The sequence below is a fragment of the Physella acuta genome, unplaced genomic scaffold (genome assembly GCF_028476545.2).
Source record: "Physella acuta isolate Inbredline_101_S28 unplaced genomic scaffold, ASM2847654v3 ptg001106l, whole genome shotgun sequence".
Classification (NCBI taxonomy): Eukaryota; Metazoa; Mollusca; class Gastropoda; family Physidae; genus Physella; species Physella acuta.
Genome location: NW_026732623.1, coordinates 133,029 through 155,777, shown reverse-complemented (window position 1 = coordinate 155,777; position 22,749 = coordinate 133,029). Strand labels below are relative to the sequence as shown.

At 35.3% G+C, this 22,749-nt stretch overlaps 2 protein-coding genes across 2 annotated transcripts; one reads left to right on the top strand and one right to left on the bottom strand.

The window, feature by feature from the left end:
* Positions 1-8,438: 8,438 nt before the first annotated feature.
* On the bottom strand, positions 8,439-15,767 carry LOC131955819 (uncharacterized). The gene is made up of 4 exons (XM_059320100.1): positions 15,705-15,767; positions 9,907-9,970; positions 9,691-9,759; positions 8,439-9,346 (listed from the first exon to the last, which is right to left on the bottom strand). Exons 2-4 carry the CDS (start codon positions 9,953-9,955, stop codon positions 8,439-8,441), a joined length of 1,026 nt encoding a protein of 341 aa, XP_059176083.1. The 5' UTR covers positions 9,956-9,970; positions 15,705-15,767.
* A 2,370-nt stretch (positions 15,768-18,137) lies between these two features.
* LOC131955811 (uncharacterized) lies at positions 18,138-21,717 on the top strand. The gene is made up of 3 exons (XM_059320094.1): positions 18,138-19,239; positions 20,564-20,866; positions 21,183-21,717. The coding sequence occupies exons 1-3, from the start codon at positions 18,142-18,144 to the stop codon at positions 21,279-21,281; spliced, it is 1,500 nt and encodes a 499-aa protein (XP_059176077.1). The 5' UTR covers positions 18,138-18,141; the 3' UTR covers positions 21,282-21,717.
* Positions 21,718-22,749: the final 1,032 nt, after the last annotated feature.

Here is a 22,749-nt window from a genome sequence, read left to right as displayed (position 1 = left end):
CAAAAGTTTCGCAGGTAGAAACTTCATCACTCTACCACATTACCTCCCTCTCTACACCCAAAGTTGCATCAGTTATTTGTGTCTTACATCGCAGGTAGAAACTTCATCACTCTACCACATTACCTCCCTCTCTACACCCAAAGTTGCATCAGTTATTTGTGTCTTACATCGCAGGTAGAAACTTCATCCCTCTACCACATTACCTCCCTCTCTACACCCAAAGTTGCATCAGTTATTTGTGTCTTACATCGCAGGTAGAAACTTCATCTCTCTACCACATTACCTCCCTCTCTACACCCAAAGTTGCATCAGTTATTTGTGTCTTACATCGCAGGTAGAAACTTCATCTCTCTACCACATTACCTCCAATCTCTACACCCAAAGTTGCATCAGTTATTTGTGTCTTACATCGCAGGTAGAAACTTCATCACTCTACCACATTACCTCCCTCTCTACACCCAAAGTTGCATCAGTTATTTGTGTCTTACAATCATAAGGTAACTTAAATTTGTTTGTATGATTGATAGAATCATAAGAATTAAGGCTATATACCGTAAGTGTATGATTGTTACAATCAGAAGAAATATTACTTAATTTTTGTGTATGGTTGTCGCACGCTAAAGAATAGAGGTTACATAGTTCATGTGTTACACATACATTCATGAAAACCTGGAACACATGATGGTTAACACTAAATAAAACTAATTATTTTTTAAAATTTTAGTACAGTAATGATTTGAAATTAACTATTCTAATATCTATTAGAAAGAATAAAATTCAGAATTATTATTTAGAAATTTATTTATAAAATGTCTTAACAAAAATGATACAATATTATGTATCAATCTATTCCTACTTATACAATTTTAAATGTGATGCTTAAAAACATGTTCTCAGATAAAATGTAATGAATAAAAAGTTGTTCATGTAACTATACATGTTTAATGTCTCAAGACATAACACATGTATGTTAAGCTAAAGATTTATTCACACAGACATTGTGCAAATTATATTTTATTCAGACTCATTAAAAAAAGTTAACATTTCCACAGGTTATATGAAGTTTTATTGTAGCAATGCACTGCGAAGGTTACAATTTTGAGTTCCTTACTTGAATACAGGAATATTACCTTGTTATTAGTATTGATGCAGTTTACACAAGTTTGTTAGTTTTGCATAAATACATTTTTGCTAAATCATAAAAGGATAAATTTCATTAGCAGAAATTAAGGGCTCCAGAGCTTAATTGCTGTAAATGTGTAAATATGTAACACACCACTTGTGGAAATTTTAAAATTAAATACAAATTTTGTCTTTGAAATATCCAACAAGACAGACATAGAAGTTATCTCAGAAAGAATATATTGATGAATATAAATTGATTGTTGAGTGATTCCTTGTCTCAGTCCATCCTTCAAGGACAATAAACTGTTGGCATTATAGGGCAACCTGACGTATTTAATTCACTGTCATATCATTGGTTATTTAGTCTTAAATAGATTACCTCCCATCATAGACTAACATCTATTTTACAATACATTCAACTAAAAGTATTTAAAGTTTAGGATCCATTAACATCTTATTAAATGTTAGTCTATTTGTCCATCTTATTGACATAAATGTCAGTATACTTGTCCATTTTTTCAACCAATCATGTTATGTTCATTTTTCCTTCTGCACATTTTTTTTTACATATCCAATGTACATCTTGTAAATGCCATGTTATGTTGAGAACATGAAATGTAGTATACCTTAAATGCTGTGTACATCTTGTGAATGACATGTGGTTGACCAGAGCATGACATGTGATGTCACCAGACTAGGACCATTGTTAAATTGATCATCTTCCTTCATCATCTCATCATCTTCGTTATCATCTTCTAATCATCTTCGTTATCATCATCTCATCATCTTCGTTATCATCTTCTAATCATCTTCGTTATCATCTTCTAATCATCTTCGTTATCATCGTCTAATCATCTTCCTTCATCATCGTCAATAACTGTTGTCTTCACCCATCCATAGTGATGCCATTATGTCCAACTACAGCTAATAAAACAATTGGATGAAAACAGTGGCTTTTTAAATCTTCTAAATAATCGTGTTTGTTACCATCTGTTCTTATAACCTTCACATTTTGTGTGTTGTGTACAAATGGAAACCAACACTCTCAGGTGTTGAACTTTGTTCTACAGAAAGGTTGACATCAAATAAAAGTTAAATATAATTGTATTCATTAGATATGCTTAAAAATATTTAGTATAACAGGGTGAACTTAAAGTTATTGTTAGTGCTTATAAAGTTTCTTATTATAAATGAAACAACATAGTTTTAATCATATGCAAACAACTTCAAATTACAATGAGTAACCAAATATAATGACATATTGGCTGTTGTTATAGAAATTCATTAATACAAGACACCTTACCGGATTTACTACCTGGAAATAAATCAGTTATAAAGCATGGGGTTCATATTACATAACACAATTTATTTCTTCTTAAATACAAATGATGATTTCACTATCTGAAATCAGCGTTTGTCAAGAGGAAGTTGACTTTTAACCTAATTAATTACTATTTAATTACACATTAAATGGAAATTTCTGATAGTTTAAATAACTGTACATCGAATAATCATTTTATTTTATTCTTTTTTGTTTATTTTTAAACCTCAACTTTGGACTGGTGTAAACGTACTTTATCGGTCCTTAAATAAATTATAAAAAGGGACGTAACTGTTGATTACGTCCTTTATCAAAGAATTATTTTGATTGTCTCTCTTTGACCAACAAACTTAAAAAGCGAATATTTGAAAGTTTACAACAAACGAACTAAGGTTTAATTTGTAGTTATATAAATTCTAACTCGTATAGTCATTTTATTGTATCCTTTTTACCTTTTATTTAAAAAGATTTTTATTATAAACGTTTATATATCTATTAACTACTTAAACCTAAACTGTGTACCCATATGAACCTACGAATAACATTAGCAGTCCAGCGTTAAATTGTAAAGCGAGATAACTGCTGATTACTTTCATTATCAAATAAATTGTCTTTTAGATGGATACATTAAAAAAAATTGCAGATAATTAAACGCGTCACTTCAAAGGTAAAAATATTAACAACGAATGAGAGATTCTTTGTCTGTAATGCATTTCTTTAAGCAAATGCTGTAGATCTCCATTATAATACACGAGCCGACCCGCAGCGTATCATGCGCCGCTATTTAGTTGTTTTATTTTCTACTTTTCAGTAATTCATAATTTGTGAATTCGACAGTACCAATGCTGCCACTGAAAATATTTGCTTTAAAAAAATAGCCCCCCCCCCCCTTTCCCCTAACCCCGACCCTACCCCCCCCCCCCCCCCCCCCGTAAAGCAGCCTCCTCTTAGTTATTTCTTTGTTACCTCCTGTAAGTTTAAAATCGAACTAAATTATCTGCCCCTAATAGAAACACGGCTCTACGATTTGTAAACAAGGAGGCGCTTGCAGCTTGTTTTCTAACGGCTCCCAGAAGAGAAAAATATATTTAGATTTTGTAACATAATCTGAGGAATGTTGCCTGGAGTTCATTAGAGCAATAAATTAGTTTCAGATAATTGGGTGAAACAAACTTATCAACAGCGGTCAAATGAAATTCTTCATAAATTTTTTATTCAATTGACACACGTTTCGTTACCGCTATTTACTGACTATTCCGACACACACCTTTGTTTTAAGTTTAAGAACATCAAGAGATGTCTTGTAGTGGGTCAGTCGACAACGCCCGTAACAAATCTACAGAAACGTCTTGTCATGTGCCCATGTAAACATATTTTGATATATTGACATTTCAAACACATAAAGTGATTGAAAGTGACGTTAGCAAATTAATTTATAAATAAATAAATGTCAGAGAAAATGTATCCAGAATGAATTCCTGAAACCGGAATGTTGTTTTTTAAATAGAGGCGTGTTTATATAGATATGAAATAAGTTGCCTTGTTTATAACCGCCCCCCCCCCCCCGCCCACAATAATGAAGATGATATCGATAACAAAACTAAACAACTTGATATTTTGTGTTTGCACGAAATATGGGATTGCAATTGTACTGGCTTGCACTGGCTGAACACGATTTGTAAATATAATCGTTGTATTTTAAAAGCCTGGCGCTGGGGTGAACTCGAAAAAAAATAATTCAATTTAGTAAATATTTTAGAAAGGATAGTATTAGATACACCGTTTAAATAAAATTATTTAATACATTATTTTGTTATTGATTTTAGAGTTAGCCAGGAATTAAAATAGATGATAAAACATTTGAAATATGGCGTTTTGGTTATTTTCTACACTTTGATATTTTTTTTTACCACACAAATGCTGAAGGAATTGAATTTTACTTGTCACTGTCCAGGTTTTACAAAAGTAAGAAGACAGCTAATCAGCTATAACATGTAAACAACTAATCAGCTATAACATATAAACAACAAACTCAGTGCGTACAACAATAAACTGAAATAGAATTGTTAGCTCGTGCAATTGCTCTTAATATTTATTTTGGCAGCTACAAACGACTGCCGACATACTCAGCTACAAACTTGACTGCCAACATTAAGTACAAACTTGACTGCCGACATTAAGTCTCAGCTACAAACTTGACTGCCGACATTAAGTCTAAGCTACATACTTGACTGCTGACATTAAGATTCAGCTACAAACTTGCCTGTCGACATTAAGTCTCAGTTACAAACTTGCCTGTCGACATTAAGTACAGACTTGACTACCGACATTATGTCTCAGCTACAAACTTGACTGCCGACATTAAGTCTAAGCTACATACTTGACTGCTGACATTAGGATTCAGCTACAAACTTGCCTGTCGACATTAAGTCTCAGTTACAAACTTGCCTGCCGACATTAAGTACAAACTTGCCTGTCGACATTAAGTCTCAGTTACAAACTTGCCTGCCGACATTAAGTACAAACTTGACTGCTGACATTAAGTGTCAGCGACAAACTTGACTGCCGACATTAAGTCTGAACTACAAACTTGACTGCCGACATTAAGTCTCAGCTACAAACTTGACTGCCGACATTAAGTCTCAGCTACAAACTTGACTGCTGACATTAAGTCTCAGCTACAAACTTGCCTGTCGACATTAAGTACAAACTTGACTACCGACATTATGTCTCAGCTACAAACTTGACTGCCGATATTAAGTCTCAGCTACAAACTTTACTCCCAACATTAAGTCTCAGCTACAAACTTGACTGCTGACATTAAGTGTCAGCTACAAACTTGACTGCTGACATTAAGTAAAAACTTAACTGCCGACATTAAGTCTCAGCTACAAACTTTACTCCCGACATTAAGTCTTAGGGACAAACTTGACTGTCGACATTAAGTCTCAGCTACAAACTTGACTGCCGACATTAAGTCTCAGCTACAAACTTGACTGCCGACATTAAGTCTTAGCTACAAACTTTACTTCCGACATTAAGTCTTAGCTACAAACTTTACTTCCGACATTAAGTCTTAGGTACAAACTTGACTGCCGACAATAAGTCTCAGCTACAAACTTTACTCCCGACATTAAGTCTCAACTACAAACTTGACTGCCGACATTAAGTACAAACTTGACTGCCAACATTAAGTACAAACTTGACTGCCGACATTAAGTCTCAGCTACAAACTTGACTGCCGAAATTAAGTCTCAGCTACAAACTTGACTGTCAACATCAAGTCTCAGCTACACACTTGACTGCCGACAGTAAGTCATAGCTGCAAACTTGACTGCTGACATTAAGTCTCAGCTACAAACTTGACTGCCGACATTAAGTCTGAACTACAAACTTGACTGCTGACATTAAGTCTCAGCTACAAACTTTACTGCCGACATTAAGTCTCAGCTACAAACTTGACTGCTGACATTAAGTCTCAGCTACAAACTTGACTGCTGACATTAATTCTCAGCTACAAACTTTACTGCCGACATTAAGTCACAGCTACAAACTTGACTCCCGACATTAAATGTCAGCTACAAACTTGACTGCTGACATTAAGTCTCAGCTACAAACTTGACTGCCGACATTAAGTCTGAACTACAAACTTGACTGCTGACATTAAGTCTCAGCTACAAACTTGCCTGTCGACATTAAGTACAAACTTGACTACCGACATTATGTCTCAGCTACAAACTTGACTGCCGACATTAAGTCTCAGCTACAAACTTTACTCCCGACATTAAGTCTCAGCTACAAACTTGACTGCTGACATTAAGTGTCAGCTACAAACTTGACTACTGACATTAAGTAAAAACTTAACTGCCGACATTAAGTCTCAGCTACAAACTTTACTCCCGACATTAAGTCTTAGGGACAAACTTGACTGTCGACATTAAGTCTCAGCTACAAACTTGACTGCCGACATTAAGTCTCAGCTACAAACTTTACTCCCGACCTTAAGTCTTAGCTACAAACTTTACTCCCGACATTAAGTCACAGCTACAAACTTGACTCCCGACATTAAATGTCAGCTACAAACTTGACTGCTGACATTAAGTCTCAGCTACAAACTTGCCTGTCGACATTAAGTACAAACTTGACTACCGACATTATGTCTCAGCTACAAACTTGACTGCCGACATTAAGTCTCAGCTACAAACTTTACTCCCGACATTAAGTCTCAGCTACAAACTTGACTGCTGACATTAAGTGTCAGCTACAAACTTGACTGCTGACATTAAGTCTCAGCTACAAACTTTACTCCCGACATTAAGTCTTAGGGACAAACTTGACTGTCGACATTAAGTCTCAGCTACAAACTTGACTGTCGACATTAAGTCTCAGCTACAAACTTGACTGTCGACATTAAGTCTCAGCTACAAACTTGACTGCCGACATTAAGTCACTGACTGCCGACATTAAGTCTTAGCTACAAACTTGACTGCCGACATTAAGTCTCAGCTACAAACTTGACTGTCGACATTATGTCTCAGCTACATACTTGACTGTCGACATTAAGTCTCAACTACAAACTTGACTGAAAACATTAAGTACAAACTTGAATGCCGACATTAAGTCTCAGCTACAAACTTGACTGCCGAAATTAAGTCTCAGCTACAAACTTGATTGTCGACATTAAGTCTCAGCTACAAACTTGACTGCCGACATTAAGTCTCAGCTACAAACTTTACTCCCGACCTTAAGTCTTAGCTACAAACTTTACTCCCGACATTAAGTCACAGCTACAAACTTGACTCCCGACATTAAATGTCAGCTACAAACTTGACTGCTGACATTAAGTCTCAGCTACAAACTTGACTGCCGACATTAAGTCTGAACTACAAACTTGACTGCTGACATTAAGTCTCAGCTACAAACTTGCCTGTCGACATTAAGTACAAACTTGACTACCGACATTATGTCTCAGCTACAAACTTGACTGCCGACATTAAGTCTCAGCTACAAACTTTACTCCCGACATTAAGTCTCAGCTACAAACTTGACTGCTGACATTAAGTGTCAGCTACAAACTTGACTGCTGACATTAAGTCTCAGCTACAAACTTTACTCCCGACATTAAGTCTTAGGGACAAACTTGACTGTCGACATTAAGTCTCAGCTACAAACTTGACTGCCGACATTAAGTCTCAGCTACAAACTTGACTGTCGACATTAAGTCTCAGCTACAAACTTGACTGCCGACATTAAGTCTTAGGGACAAACTTGACTGTCGGCATTAAGTCATAGCTACAAACTTTACTCCCGACATTAAGTCTCAGCTACAAACTTGACTGCCGACATTAAGTCTCAGCTACAAACTTGACTGCCGACATTAAGTCTCAGCTACAAACTTGACTGCCGACATTAAGTCTCAGCTACAAACATGACTGCAGACATTATGTCTCAGCTACACACTTGACTGCCGACATTAAGTCATAGCTACAAACTTGACTGCAGACATTAAGTCTCAGCTACAAACTTGACTGCCGACATTAAGTCTCAACTACAAACTTGATTGCCGACATTTCTCTTCACCGCCATTGTGTTTTGTTTATCATCAACACAAAACATTAAGATTATCAACGATAACAAAATGTATGAAAGAAACTCTGAAATCTTCTAAATCTTTATTGGCATCCATACAAACAGTTTTGTAAACAAATACAAACAGTTTGTAAACAAATACAAACATGAATTAAAGTATAAATAAAGACAATGATGGCGATAACAAATCTAATGTGGAGGTTTAAACAAAACAAAGATACAAGTGTAGCCTATAAATATTTCATTTCTCAACAATAAACATTTGTTTATAATTTTGTTTATGTGTCTAACAACTCTAAACAAATGGCGTTAAAGAAACCAAACAATTTAAGTTTTATGAAGGGAGCCGCCATTTTGTTTGTTTACATTAGACAAGGGGAGAGAACCAACAGTTACAGATGGATCAATAGAAACCCTCCCCACTATAATTTTCAACAGAGTTTGATCCACTGTGGGGACGTGTCCTCAACCACTCGTCATATCCCGTCATGTAGACAAACGCTCCACTGGAGCCTGGACATGTACATGTTGTGTACGTGTACTTGGACCAAACTTCCCTCTTATGTACGTGTGTCCATTGTCCTACAGAGACCTGTTTAGGACAGCCATGAGGATGTGACACTATAACGGTCAACTTGTCCACATAACCAAATCTCCAGTATTTGTCCCTTACTTTCCTACATAGACCATCAAAGTGCTGATACATCTTGTCCAGTTCATCAAGCAACTCTAAGTCACATGACACACATGTAAACCTACACCTGTCTCCCTCAATGTCTGCCTCCCTCACCCCCCAGCCATCAAGACTGACCCCAGGACTTTTATTGTCATCAAAACCTACAACACACCTGGTCTGTCTCGCCTCACTCTCATCAAACACCACGTGTGTGGCTGTCCACACCCAAACCTCCCCCCACACTTTGCTGGGTGTGTCCGAGTGTTGACACTTGCCACATGGACAAGTGCCCTTGTTGTCACTCTCTGTGTACTTGACCACACGACTCACCCTCCCTGTCCCTGTCCTCAACACGTCACTTCCTCTGGTGTTATAAAATGGATACTGACCACTGAAGCATGGAACAGACTTAGGTCTCTCTAGACTGGTGTACTTGACCTTTATCAGGACCGTTAGGGCAGACAAAGCTTTGATTACCTCCAACATGATGACGTCACGGTAACGTGAGGGGAGATGATCCAAGTTAAAATCATTAACAGGTATAAAGTTAATATGACCTGGATTCTTCTTACAGCCGGTATAGTGCTTGTGTAAGTCAGCTTCACCTCCATAGCAGATCTCGGCTTCATGATGTCCTGAAGAGTTACAAGGGGAGGGAATCCATAATTTAAAAAAATACAAATTTAAATGTATTTAAAATAAGGTACTTGGCAAACAAAATGTGCAACTATAATAATTAACAGAAAGTTCTTATTTCTATTTATTTTATTAGCTGAAGCAGATGAAGTAGAGTTTACATGTATCATGTGGTATATATTGCCTGCCAAATGACCATTTAACTAACCATCAGTTGTCAACAGACTCAGTAAGAGAACTCATGCATCATAAGTATGTAAATAATGTAATTATGTGCCAGAAACTCTGTATAAATGTAAGTTCTTACATTTTACATACATATTTTACACAATCCGAGACTCACCTGGTATAAAACCAGCTTCAGTTTTGTTTTCTTCCAACTGTGTTGTCTCATCTTGTCTATGTGTTAGACCTAAAACATTTTAACATCAAAGTTTCAATTAGATTAAACACAAACCTATTCCAGTAAATAAAGCATTTCTCTATTTGTAAAGCAACTGGGATGTTCTAAACATTTACAGCAAATACAAAACATGTTGCCTAGAAAAAATTATTTTACCTTTCTCTGCCAACTGATTTTCTCTTTCCTTTCCACCTGTATTTCCCATCTCTGACAACTTTACCTGCAATAAAAAAATTATTGTAAAATAAATTTACATTTTATGATTTTGTTACAAAACTTGTCATCATTTAATAAGTCAACCTTAAGGATGAGTTCCAGATTCTATTTTAGTGATGTGAATACAGTTTCGTGTGGTGCTGACTAACTTAATCTGGTCATAGAACTCAACTGTAGTTGAATCAGCTGAACTCTACTTCACCCAACATTACATTGTATCACATTAAATTACAATTACACATTTGTTTTACTTTAAATAACAGTTAAATCAGATAGTAGCCTACATAAAAAAAAATATTTACATCGATCGATATCAAATTTGAATTGTTTTAACTGGTACACAATTAAAAAGTAGCTTAGCACATTCTCAAACTATATGCCTTTTTCATAAAAGCTTTATTATTTTTGTGTTAATTTGTTTTTCTTTTTCACTTCTTCTTCTTTCTTCTTAATTTTTAGTGTTGGGAGGGATCAAGCCTTATCTGCCAGAGGGTTTGAACTCAAGACTTTTTTTTTTTCGAATTTATCAACCATGAGCTTTGCCGACTCGACCATGCTTCCATCACAATTAAGGATTACGTGTCAACTGGTTATTAAGCGCCATTTTTTTCACTTAGTTATCAGCTAGATAAACTCAAATAAGAACACAGAAAAAGAAGAAGCTATATGCAATAAAATTATTTTCATAACAAAATCAAGTAAATAATCTTAAAACTCTCATTACTTGTGCTTTTCTTCTATAAATAATGTTTTAGTTTTAGCTAATGTCAACTTTAAAATGTTTAAAATGTGTGGCTTTTAATTGTCTCACATTTTAAATATTTATCTGCCATCTATCAATAGTCTTTCATGCCAGATTCCACCCCCCCCCCTTAAAATGATATCATCACACATAAACTATTTAAAATACCTTCAACCTATTGAAGCTTAGTATATATCTTCTATTACAATTTACAAAAAGGTATTTTAAATGTGAAATAATGGCAAAAATTCAGTTTCAAGCACATCTTAATGTGATTCTAAAATTTAAACCTAGAAAAGAGACACAAACTTATTGACTAAATTGTAAATATGTTTTCTCAGAAGTAATCAAAGTTGACTTAAAAAATATGTAGTCTATTAAAATGCTAGATCAAATTCTATTGAATGAATAAAAAATGTAGGCTTCATCAAACACCTCAAGCAGTTTTGTAATTGGATCCTTTGAATAACAAAATTATGTCTTTATAGCCCTATTGATGGGTGATTCCACTGTCTATATGTTTCTCCTTCATACACCTTGATAAAAAGACATGCATAGTATTACATACCTTCATAACTTTAGAATATAGGATTACATGTATTAACAAACTAGATTAACAGTGTATGCTCTAGTCTAAACTCTAATTAATTTCTCTAACATGGTTTCTTAATTTTATACAATTTTGCAGGTGTGGTGATTTTGTAGACTAGATAGATAGAGTTAGTCAGATCTAGATTCTATATATTTATCTAGATATAATCTTTATCCATATCTAATTACAACTGGATTAATAAGTGTTGCAATATAATAAACGAGTTAGATGTACAGGCCTATTCGTAATACCACAGTTTAGCGTCGGTTATTATTTCGGAATGGTACAGCAGTTAAAAAACAATAAAACAAAGCATAGTCTATAGCAATGTATTGGAAGTACTGTAAACCATACTTGATTTTTTGCCATCTTTTATTTTTAATATTGAACATTTAAAAAATTGGATGGATTGATTTTTTTGCATGTTGAATACTGTTTTGCTAATCATTTTGTATTGCTAATCAGTTTTAAACGTAACTGATAATTATTGCTGTTACTAAATATTGTTCTATTAGCCATTTTTATATTTGCGCAATCATTTTTACTAGATCTAGATCTAATTCAAAATTGATTAGTGCAAATCCTCTGCAAGATTTTTATTTCTGTGTTTAAAAAAAAACATTAAACTAATTACTACACTTGACTTTATTATTTATATTTATAACTAGGGCCTATTTATTTCTGTTTCCGAGTGTTGATTAAACTTAAAGTTCAAACATTAAGTTACTACATTGACTAGATCTATATTATATTTCAACAGTAAAAATAAATCACGGTTTACACTAGTAACTAATGTAAATGAAACTCAACAAACATTACTGGATAACTTCCAATGCTATACTGGGGGATTTCCTGCTTAAGTATTAATGCAGCAAATACTAAATACTAATTAAATTATAACCTAATAAAAGTTGATCTTCTATAAGACTCTAGATCTATACTCTACAAAATATACAGTGGTACCTCGAGATGTGAGTTTATTTAATTACATAACGTTGCTCATGTGTCAAATGTATGTTTATTTAATTACATAACATTGCTCATCTGTCAAATTTGTCATATCTCTAAGCAATTTTCTCCATTAAAATTAATTGAAAGGCCATTCAAAAGTTAGATCTGCCAAAATGACAGCCCAGTTGTTTTTAAAACATATCCTTTATAAGAAGTGTATTTCTATATGACAATTATAGTTTAATGACATAATAAAGGATTATGCATAGAAATAAACTGATTTTTATAAAGTTTATTTACTTTGAAAATCAAGTGACTTGAGCTTATTTTTTGTCACATTAATTAATTTACTCATCACACTTTTAACACTATACTTGAACTTACAACTTCACCCTATATAATTGAACCTAGACTATGTATTTTAGCTTTTTTTTCCTCAACCTGTTAAACCTGCCAATCCTATTACTTGAATGGCAAATTCTGCTCATATTCCAAAGCAAATTATAATTTGCTCTACAGCTCTTAAGATCTATCTTAAAAATCTTGTGTCTGAATGCTCTATCATGTAATGTAGGCCTATGTCATGTTGCCACTGTAGCCTAAATCTAGATAAAATATAGAAATAGATCTAAAAATTCTAGAATCTAGAATAAGATCGATAAAATGTTAAATGTAAAGTAAATTATCTACCAAAATTTAGAAATAGATCTAGAAGAATAGCTCTAGATGTATTAGAAGCCTATTAACTATTAGACATTAGTAGCTAGGCTTAGGGCATACTTTCCACTTAAATTACTTACTAGATCTAGACTCTAGACTTATACGTAGATACTACTAGATCTAGAGTCTAGTAACTAGATCTAGAATCTACTTCTAGATCTACTGATCTGGAAACGATCAATCTAGATCCAGATTTGTAGAATAAAATTAAAATCATTAAAATTAAAATGCTAAATGTCAAATGAAAAGTAAATGAATCGATCTAGAATCTAGATCTACCTAGAGTTTATGCCTATGCTACTGTCTAGAACTAGAGTAGAACATATTACACTGGTTTATAAGTTTTGCTGCTTCTAAATCTATATTTTTTTTTCCAAATCTAGATGATCAAGAAATCTAGATCTAGATCTATATCTTAGTAGGATTATGTTATTAGTAATATTATAAAGGTGTGATTTTACTTTAGGTTACGTTACAAGCAAGAAGCGATCGTCTGCTATGCAAAGAAGTAGTCGATACTTGTTGATTCCTTAATGGACACCAGCGAGAAAAGTCTCAAAGGTATTTGAGAGGTGTATAAATTCATTTAAAAATCATGCACAGCGTAGTTACAATTAATATGGTTATAAAATCCTGTCTATCTGGTTTTTTTCGGACTTTACTAAAGATTGGATGTATTTGATGTTTATAATATTTTCGGTAACTAAATAAAAATTAAAAAAAAAGCAAAAACAATTTGGTTTTCACGTGTAATGGCGACATAAACAATGGCATCCTGCTATTGGATAGGCCGCCATTGATTTTATTGTACACATTGTAAGCTAAAAATAGAAAACTAGGTCATGGGGTTTTAAATTTGCATAGTTATTTAAAAACTTGATCTGCAAAGTTTTGTAAACAAATAGTTATCGATCACTAAGTTACTGTACAGCCAATCAATATTTGTCTTACGAAAGTGAAACATCCGGTTATAACTTAGGCTTGATGAAAATAAATAGAAATGTAGCCTTAAACTCAACAAATTATTTTCAAGTTCTCTGGATTTGCAACTTTTATAACATTTATTCTAAAAATATAAAATTTCTAAATTAATTTTAGGCTTAAGTTTTTATTTTTTATTTTTTTTTACGGTCTAAATCTAAAAAGCACGTTTTTATTCCATGTCGACAACATTGGGGACGGAATCTCGTCAACTCGCTCGCCTCCATTAAAATATCGTACTTGTAAATGCCAAAGAGTAAACATTCAATTGGCCTATTAAAAGTGTTAAAAGTTAAGACACCTAGATCTAGATCTAGATCTAGATCTACGTAATATTAGCGATGAAAAAAAATTACAAAGGCTTTCATAAATATAAGATATCTTGATATAGATCTATTTTCGCTAAGTAATTATATCAAATTGGATCGCAAACTTCGATTATTATTGCCAGATAAGTTTATGTATAATTTGATTAAGAATATTTGGCTAATAATGGATTCCTAAAATAAAACTTCAGCACCTTTTGCTTTTGTGCCATAAAATAATTAATATGTTATTGGTCGCAAGCAAATAATTTAGAAATCATTTGAAGATAAACCCACAAATACATTGTGTATTTATAAACCTTCAAGTGACAGCATTCAACGTAAATAAAAATCGGGAATAATCATTCTTACGGGGCTTTCCCATTTTAGGCCAAATAAAAATAGTAGATCTAGATCTAGATCTATTAGGTCTTACAAGTTGTGCTCATGTTACTTAAAAAAAAAAAGAATATGACATGAATAAATTAAATACACACTTAGATTAAGTTATCTGAAGTGAAAATATGTGTAGGAATCATTGTGGAAATAACAGCATCATCAAATGATAAGCTGAATAAAACTAAGAATACAGCAATAGATGAAAATTGTGTCAAATACTTGATTTTCAGCATTTCAAAAATATTTCGAAGCCTGAAAAATAATAAAATAAGTTATAAGTACCGTAGCATCGCGTTTTCAGTGATTTCCCCATAATTGGATCAAATGTCGAAATATTATTCACATGACCAAGGCTATAACTATAATTTCAATCATTGTGTCCTACAAAAAATTAAATCACACACTTTTAATTGGTGGGGTTGGTTTCAGACGTAACGACATCAGTGTTTCTTCCACACTTTTTCTCCGGGGAGGGGACACTTGAAATTTTCGGGGGGGGGGGGGGGCGATAGACTTTCTTCGGGGGGGGGGGGGGGGGGGCGGACACTGTTAAAAGTATATATTTTCTATATAAATTTCATTTCGTTCGGGGGGGGGGGGGGGGGTAAAAAATTTGCCCCCCCCCCCCCGAAGAGATGCCGGGAAGAAACTCTGAACAACATGAACAACACGACAGGTTGTTGGTAGACAACAATAGATAGGAGGCACATAAAGGCAACAACAAATACGAATATTTTGCTTTCAACTGACTTACTGAATTATACACAGTAATATAAGAAAATAGACTCAAATATAATACGATACATGGCTTTGCTGATTGAACTATTTTCAACATTCGTTGTAGGCTTTATAGTTTATTTTATTTATAGCATATAGATCTAGACCTAAGTCTAGTTTAAAAAAATACGTAGGCATAACCAATGCATTGACCGTTTATATAACTACCTTTTCTAAAGAGCAATTTTTCGCAAATCTAAATCAAACATAATTTCACGGGGCACATTTAGTATGTTAACACGGGCTTAATTGTTAATTAAACAAATCTTACCGAAAGTTTTGGGGTTGCAGATAACTGCCAGTCTGGCTGAAAGTTTATTCGATTCTGAAAAAGGCCTAGACTAAACCAGGAAGTGTTAACGTCATAACTATTCTTAGATTCGGATATTTCGGCGTAGTTATATTTAATTAAATGACGATATAAACTATATATAGTGTTATGGAAAATAACGAAAAATATGCAGAGCTTCAGTTCATCCAACAAATGTACTAGATCTAATATCATGGAAATGTAATTGTTGAACGTTGGCTTTTGGTACATGAGGGTAGCATGTTGCCACACTGTGTGGTCAGTAATTGTCTTACTTTACCATTTGAAGGGCATGGGGCAGAGGCCCAAAAATATTGGACGACTTGGGGACTGTTGAAGATTTAGACTCACTAGAGGTCCAAAAAAATGACATAAAAATGTTGAGTGACGTAAAGACTTCCAGTACTTGGCTTGAGTAGGAGCAGTAGTATCATTCATTGGGTTGGCCGACACCAGGTGCAGTAACCCAGTGTGTCACCCCCTCAGCCAAACGACTACACCATATATATATATATATATATATATATATATATATATATATATATATATATATATATATATATATATATATATATATATATATAATTCTCTTCTTGGAGAAGTTAGAAAACACCAAGCTGTAAGCGCGCATAGCATGATAGCAGTCCCCTCTCCTCCTCTCTAGGCCCACATGGTCTGGCGAGCAGTGGTTCACGCTAAATGTTTACAATCGTAGAGACGGGTTTAGTGACGGTTACTAGGGGCAGATAATTTAGTTTGAAACGATTTTAAACTTAGAGGAGGTAACTAAGAGGAGGCTGCTTTCACGGGGGGGGGGGGGGGGGAGGGGAGGGTTTTAGTGTTTTAAAGCAAATATTTTCAGTGACGGCATTGGTACTGTCGAATTCACAAATTATGAATTACTGAAAAGTAGAAAATAAAACAAAATAGCGGCGTGTGATACGCCGCGGGTCGGCTCGTACATTATAATCTAGATGGTGTTACATCCACCATCTGTGTCAACTGATGTATACAAACATTCTCACGTTGGTCTACTAACTGGGGAAATCAGACATTATCATTAAAATTAGACATTTTTTTGTTTCGACGTCACTTGATGTGGCCCGCACCCCCCCCCCCTCTCTGCATTGTGACGCAACTGTCTAGTAGGCCTTTAGACAAACATCAGCTTGTAAAGTAGTTGGATAGTATAAAATTTAATTTTAAAACTGCTCTAAAACACCAATTGTAAAATGCAAATTTGTGCAGGATTTTATTTTACACATATTTTTACACATGGCGATTCTAAATAATGCAGATTGCCACTACACTTAAAGTAAATCATCTTCTTCCTTCTTCCTTGTAATGTTACAAGGGATTCCCACCAACACAACTAAGTTTAATGTGTTAACTTGTGATGTTCCATATTGGTCATTAACCATGATTTCAGTCTTTTCTTTTTGGATTTGTGGCTATATGGAAAAATATTCTATTGTGTTGGTAATTAATTGTTAAGCGTTTTGTTTTTTCTTTATATATGTGTAAAATATGTACAATGTATGTCTTTCCTTGGTTTCAGTAGTGTAATAATTTTGATTGGACATATTTGTTTTAACTAAAGCCCAATGCAGCCATAAAATAATTATTAAAGAAAACACATCTATCTATCTCTACCGCCATTCTTATTCATTACTGTCACCACCCCTCTCTACTCTTGTCACCACCCCTCTCTACTCTTGTCACCACCCCTCTCTACTTTTGTCACCACCCCTCTCTTGTCACCACCACTCTCTACTCTTGTCACCACCACTCTCTACTCTTGTCACCACCACTCTCTACTCTTGTCACCACCACTCTCTACTCTTGTCACCACCACTCTCTACTTTTGTCACCACCACTCTCTTGTCACCACCACTCTCTACTCTTGTCACCACCACTCTCTACTCTTGTCACCACCACTCTCTACTTTTGTCACCACCACTCTCTTGTCACCACCACTCTCTACTTTTGTCACCACCACTCTCTTGTCACCCCTACACTCTACTATTGTCACCACCACTCTCTACTCTTGTCACCACCACTCTCTACTTTTGTCACCACCACTCTCTTGTCACCACCACTCTCTACTCTTGTCACCACCACTCTCTACTTTTGTCACCACCCCTCTCTTGTCACCACCACTCTCTACTCTTGTCACCACCACTCTCTACTTTTGTCACCACCCCTCTCATGTTACCACCCCTCTCTTGTCACCACCACTCTCTACTCTTGTCACCACCCCTCTCTTGTCACCACCACTCTCTACTCTTGTCACCACCACTCTCTACTCTTGGCACCTACTCCTGTCTAACCCTTCCATCACGTTCTCTAATCCTAAGTTTCTGTACCATTGTTACTTTGTGCCCACATACCAGACTCCATGAAAAACACAGAAGGCAGCATGACAACAAGCTCGGAGCTGGTTCTACCCTCACCCACCAAGATGAGGACGCGCAAGTCTCGACATCGTCGCAATAACAGCCGAGGCTCTATGAAGGACATTGCCTCCCCCATCAAGTCCCCCTCGCGGGACCACGAAGCCAGAAATGCTGAAGCCCTGAACCCTGCTGGCCTACACCACATAGAACACCCGCAGTTCCCCGGTACTTTCAAGTACCTGGGGCCGGGGACCGCCATCAGGGAGTACAGAAGCGAGGACGAGGTGGACGGCTGTGAGATGAGGATCTCACACATGGAGAACAACATCAAAAAACGTCAGGAGCTGTGCAGTAGGACCTCCAGCGCCAACAACAGCACCAAGAGGTCTCCCATCTCCAGGCGATCACCGCTATTCAAAGACAATAACATCAACGACGTTTGCTTTGGCTGCGACGGTGGGTGTAGTGACGCCACCTGCAGCAGCAAAAGGTCGTCCCAGGTCAGCGCCGATGTTGAGAGCACCTGTGATTTATCTCCCCTGTCTAGCCCCAAACACCAACCGCTTGAAACAATGAGCGAGAAATCATCTCCGGATGTTGACTCGTCTCGTCATGAAACTGGCTCAGGGTCATGTTCATGCTCGCCCATGGCATCCCCCGCTGACCTTCAACCCCAGACGTACACAGTCCGAGAAAAAGACTCGAATGAAAATTTAAATTTCCCAGAGAGCAGCACAAACTCTGTTAGCTCACAGTTGAACTCGGGCGTCATCCAAACGACGACGTCACACACCGACTGTGACACCATCAACACCAGTGTCACACAACAGACTCTCACAAACTCCACCAACCACCATCTTGTACTTATGACCTCGCAGGGGTCGGGGGTCAAACGGGTTCACAGCAGCCAGGATATGAGCAGGAGACACAGGAGCCCGTCCTGCCGGAGGAGAAGCTCTGACATCTTTGAGAACTCTGGCAGGTGTCAGGACAGGTACGAGGACAGCCAGGCGGGGACGGAGAGAGCTGGACAAAATGTGGACGGTGTCCTGCAGAAAAGGGAGCCAAACAATTCCTCTGTTAGATTCAGAAACACTAAGGTCAGTCGATCAAAGTTTTTTACAATTTTGTTTAAGTTTTTTTTAATGTTTCCTTTTTTACTTTTTAAATTACGATCAGCTATTTTTAAATTAAAAAAAACTTTATAAAATTTACTAAATTTGTTGTAGTTGCCTATTTGTGCTTGTTTACCATTAGTCACTCTCATTAGCTGCATATTAATCTTATTTTCTACAAACACTATTGGAATTACTTTTCTCAGGCTTAATAAGGTTTACAGTTTACTGTAAAAATACTGTATTATTATCACTAGTAATAAAATAAGAGTTAAAAGAGTGGTATTTTTAACCATGTCGAAATGACAGAAAAGAAACGTAACAATATTTATCCTGAGCATATTTTTTAAATGTACAAATTGGGTTTCTTTTTTGTTTTTAAAATCTCCTTGAATTTTTTTTATACTCCAATAAAAGTCCTTTAAAACTCCTGGAATTTTATTTGAACTTTTGAGCATGAACCCTGTTTAAACCAACACTACCCTTATAAATTTTTTTAATAGTTACAAATGCTACCAAAAATGTATTTAATGTTGTGTTTGAACAATATTGGAAAATTAGTAGTTTTACTATATTATTATATTTTTCCATTTTGATCAAACACTAAAAAAAAGTATTGCAAACTGTTAGAAAATGTATCAAGACTCAGTCCATTTTAAAATATTTTTTTACTTGTTTTTTACTTTGTGGGTGTAGTAAGTGATGATATTCGCAAGTGTTGCAAAATTTTTGTTTAAAAAATATTTTTTTTAAATGTTATTTATTTTGTATTATTATTATATATGGTTGTTGATTAATAATAACTAATAATAGATCGCTTTTAAATACTTAATTTTGGTTTAAGGGTGCAGGCTCCAAAAAACACTCTAGAAATATTTTTTTTTGAATTTTCAAAATTTGGTATGGTGAAAAATGTATAAAATCAATGCTAAATTTAACGGTATTTCACCAAAAAAAAAAAAAATTGAAAAAAAATATTTCTAGCGGGTTTTTCTTTTTTAAAAAACTAACCAGCTGACTCTTTTATTGTAAGTAAAAGAAGGACCAGTATATGGCCGATTTATGTTATTTAATGAAATTCTAGAACTCCACAAAAAGTTATTTTTTCAAGATGGCCGCTATTGCTATGGCAACCATATTTTCAGAAGAGTCCCTAAGGCATGCAAAAATTTCCCCTTAAATACCTTAACTTATACATAAACAAAAAGGCTCATTATTTAAGTTTTTTCCCAGTTTTTTTACGGAGCCTGCCCCCTTAAATTGAAAAAAAAAATTCCAGTTGTAAACAATATTTTCTTGTCTCTGTTAGCACTCTGAAGAATCCTGGTCTGAAGAAGAGGAAGGGGAGGTGAGTGATGACGAGACACCTTGTCGTCCCCCCTGCCGCCAGTCCTTCTCCACCCTGAGCTCTGAAGGTGTCTTCTCAGAGGAGGACATCAGTGACAGGTCAGACAACCAAGATGGCAGCGGTGACAACGGTCTGCTGTCCACTGGCAGTGCAGAAAACCTGCAGGCGGAGCTGACCAAACTGACCTACATACCAGATGGTCTGTCGGACAGGGAGAAAACTGTCAAGAAGATGAAAAACAAAGTTAACTCCCCTGATAGGATGGTGGGTTGGAGATTAGTGTATAGCCATAGATATAATTGATAATTTCTGTTTGCCTTTGTAAGATTATATTTTTAAAATTTGTCTAAATTATATTAGTGATGATTGTTGTATTTCCTTATTATTTTATTACCAATATTTACATTTCTAAAGCAGGTAGTATTTAGGTGGCAAGGGTCTATTGTAGATTCGTTTTCAACTTTGTTTTTAAAGAAAAGAAACTCAAAACATTTAGTTACTAAAGTTTGTTAAAAAACTACTTTTGAATATTACAAACAATGAGTATCTCAGTGATAAAATTTTTTGTTTTCTTTCCCAGAAATCTGAGACGGACACAAGTTCGGACGAGTGTTCCGATATAACAGTGTCATCAGCTATACACAAAACTAGGTCTGTAGAGAGTAGCACCCACTGGTAGCCAGCCTCCTTCTATGTTCTTCAGTCATCTTCTCAAAGTCATCTTGATGTCACTAGCTTCACATCATCAGTCATCCAACATGAACCATCAGTCACTCAACACTGAGTGAGTCATTCATCTTCGCCTTGTGTAGAAGCAAGACAAGTTTGTTCTACCATTTACCTCAGATAGACTAGGATCAGGGTCAGACAGGACAGGACTTTCTGGTAGCTTTTACATGAAAGGCAGTGCTAGTCAGTTGCTGACCACACAAACTTGGGTGGGCAAGGACACAGTGAGTCAATGGTTGACACAGAGAACGGACACATTGTGGACACATGTCAGTCCCTAACTGACATAGGACACACGTTTAGTCACTAGCTAACATATTTAGGACACAACTAGTTAGTTATGAAATAATGGATGAACAAATGTCTACAATTATTTCAAAATGTGTTCTGGGATTGTTGTGATTTTGCCAACGTGTTGGTCAGCAGAAGACTCGTGGTTGAGTTGTATTATTTGCTGCAGGACAAAGCCACTGACCAGTTGACCAACTGTGTGAGTCACCTGTCTAAAATACTTTACAAACATTTCGTAATGTGTCAGATTCTCAGTGGATATAGGAGAAGCTAAGTTGGACATTTGGAGCTAAACTTTTTCTGTGTTATTCTTCACTCTAAGGATATGAACTTTGACCTGTTGATGCTGTTTAGTTCTCTACTTCCTGGAGTTTAAATTTGTGGTGAGAGTTGTTTAACATAAAATATTAACATTATTCGTGTTCTAGCTAGACATGTGAATTAACCTTACAGATGTTCTAGCTAGAACTGTGAAAGTTTTAAAGATGAGATTCACCTTTTCCCTTATCATGTTGACCTGTATACTTTACTATAAATGTGGGGCTTGACTTGCTCTCATTCAAGTCATAGCACTTGGTTATTTTACTCTCAAACTTCTTGACATGTGTTTTACATGGAGTTGTGGGACTTGTGGGTTGGACTTTTAGCAATCTGATGCTGATTGTTTCAGATTGTTATTTACAAAACTGCAGGATTTAAAAAAAAATTAAATGTTTTCAAGTAAACCTGGAGGTTCACATAGATGTATCATTCATCTAAAACAGAAAAGAGTTAACTTTAAATTTGTTCCCATGAGTCATTGGCTGATACTATTTTATTTACCCAATTCACCAAAAATCTGATTGGTTGATGATTTTAGTTTGTTTAGAGACAAAATATAATTGGCTGGGATCTTTTTAAACATACAAACCATTTGGTGATCAATTTATTTTCTCTAGTTACAGACACAAATGGATGATAGTAATCTAACATTTGATTCATAAATATTTCTACATAATAAAATTTAATTTGATTTTTTTTTTGAAGAAACAACCAAGATAGTCATTAACTTAGTAGAAACTATAAAGTAAATTAAAATTGGTATAAATTATAATTAAATTTTATTAAACGGGATTTTTTGTATCGAT

What these genes read in the sequence shown, in the direction of transcription:
- LOC131955819 (XM_059320100.1), bottom strand. Translation starts at nt 9,955, where the DNA reads ATGGGAAATACAGGTGGAAAGGAAAGAGAAAATCAGTTGGCAGAGAAA. An exon ending in AAATCAGTTGGCAGAGAAAG is followed by an intron (nt 9,760 to 9,906) that starts GTAAAATAATTT and finishes AAAATGTTTTAG; the next exon opens with GTCTAACACATAGACAAGAT. An exon ending in TGAAGCTGGTTTTATACCAG is followed by an intron (nt 9,347 to 9,690) that starts GTGAGTCTCGGA and finishes GTAACTCTTCAG; the next exon opens with GACATCATGAAGCCGAGATC.
- LOC131955811 (XM_059320094.1), top strand. Translation starts at nt 18,142, where the DNA reads ATGAAAAACACAGAAGGCAGCATGACAACAAGCTCGGAGCTGGTTCTA. An exon ending in TTAGATTCAGAAACACTAAG is followed by an intron (nt 19,240 to 20,563) that starts GTCAGTCGATCA and finishes TGTCTCTGTTAG; the next exon opens with CACTCTGAAGAATCCTGGTC. An exon ending in TTAACTCCCCTGATAGGATG is followed by an intron (nt 20,867 to 21,182) that starts GTGGGTTGGAGA and finishes TTTCTTTCCCAG; the next exon opens with AAATCTGAGACGGACACAAG.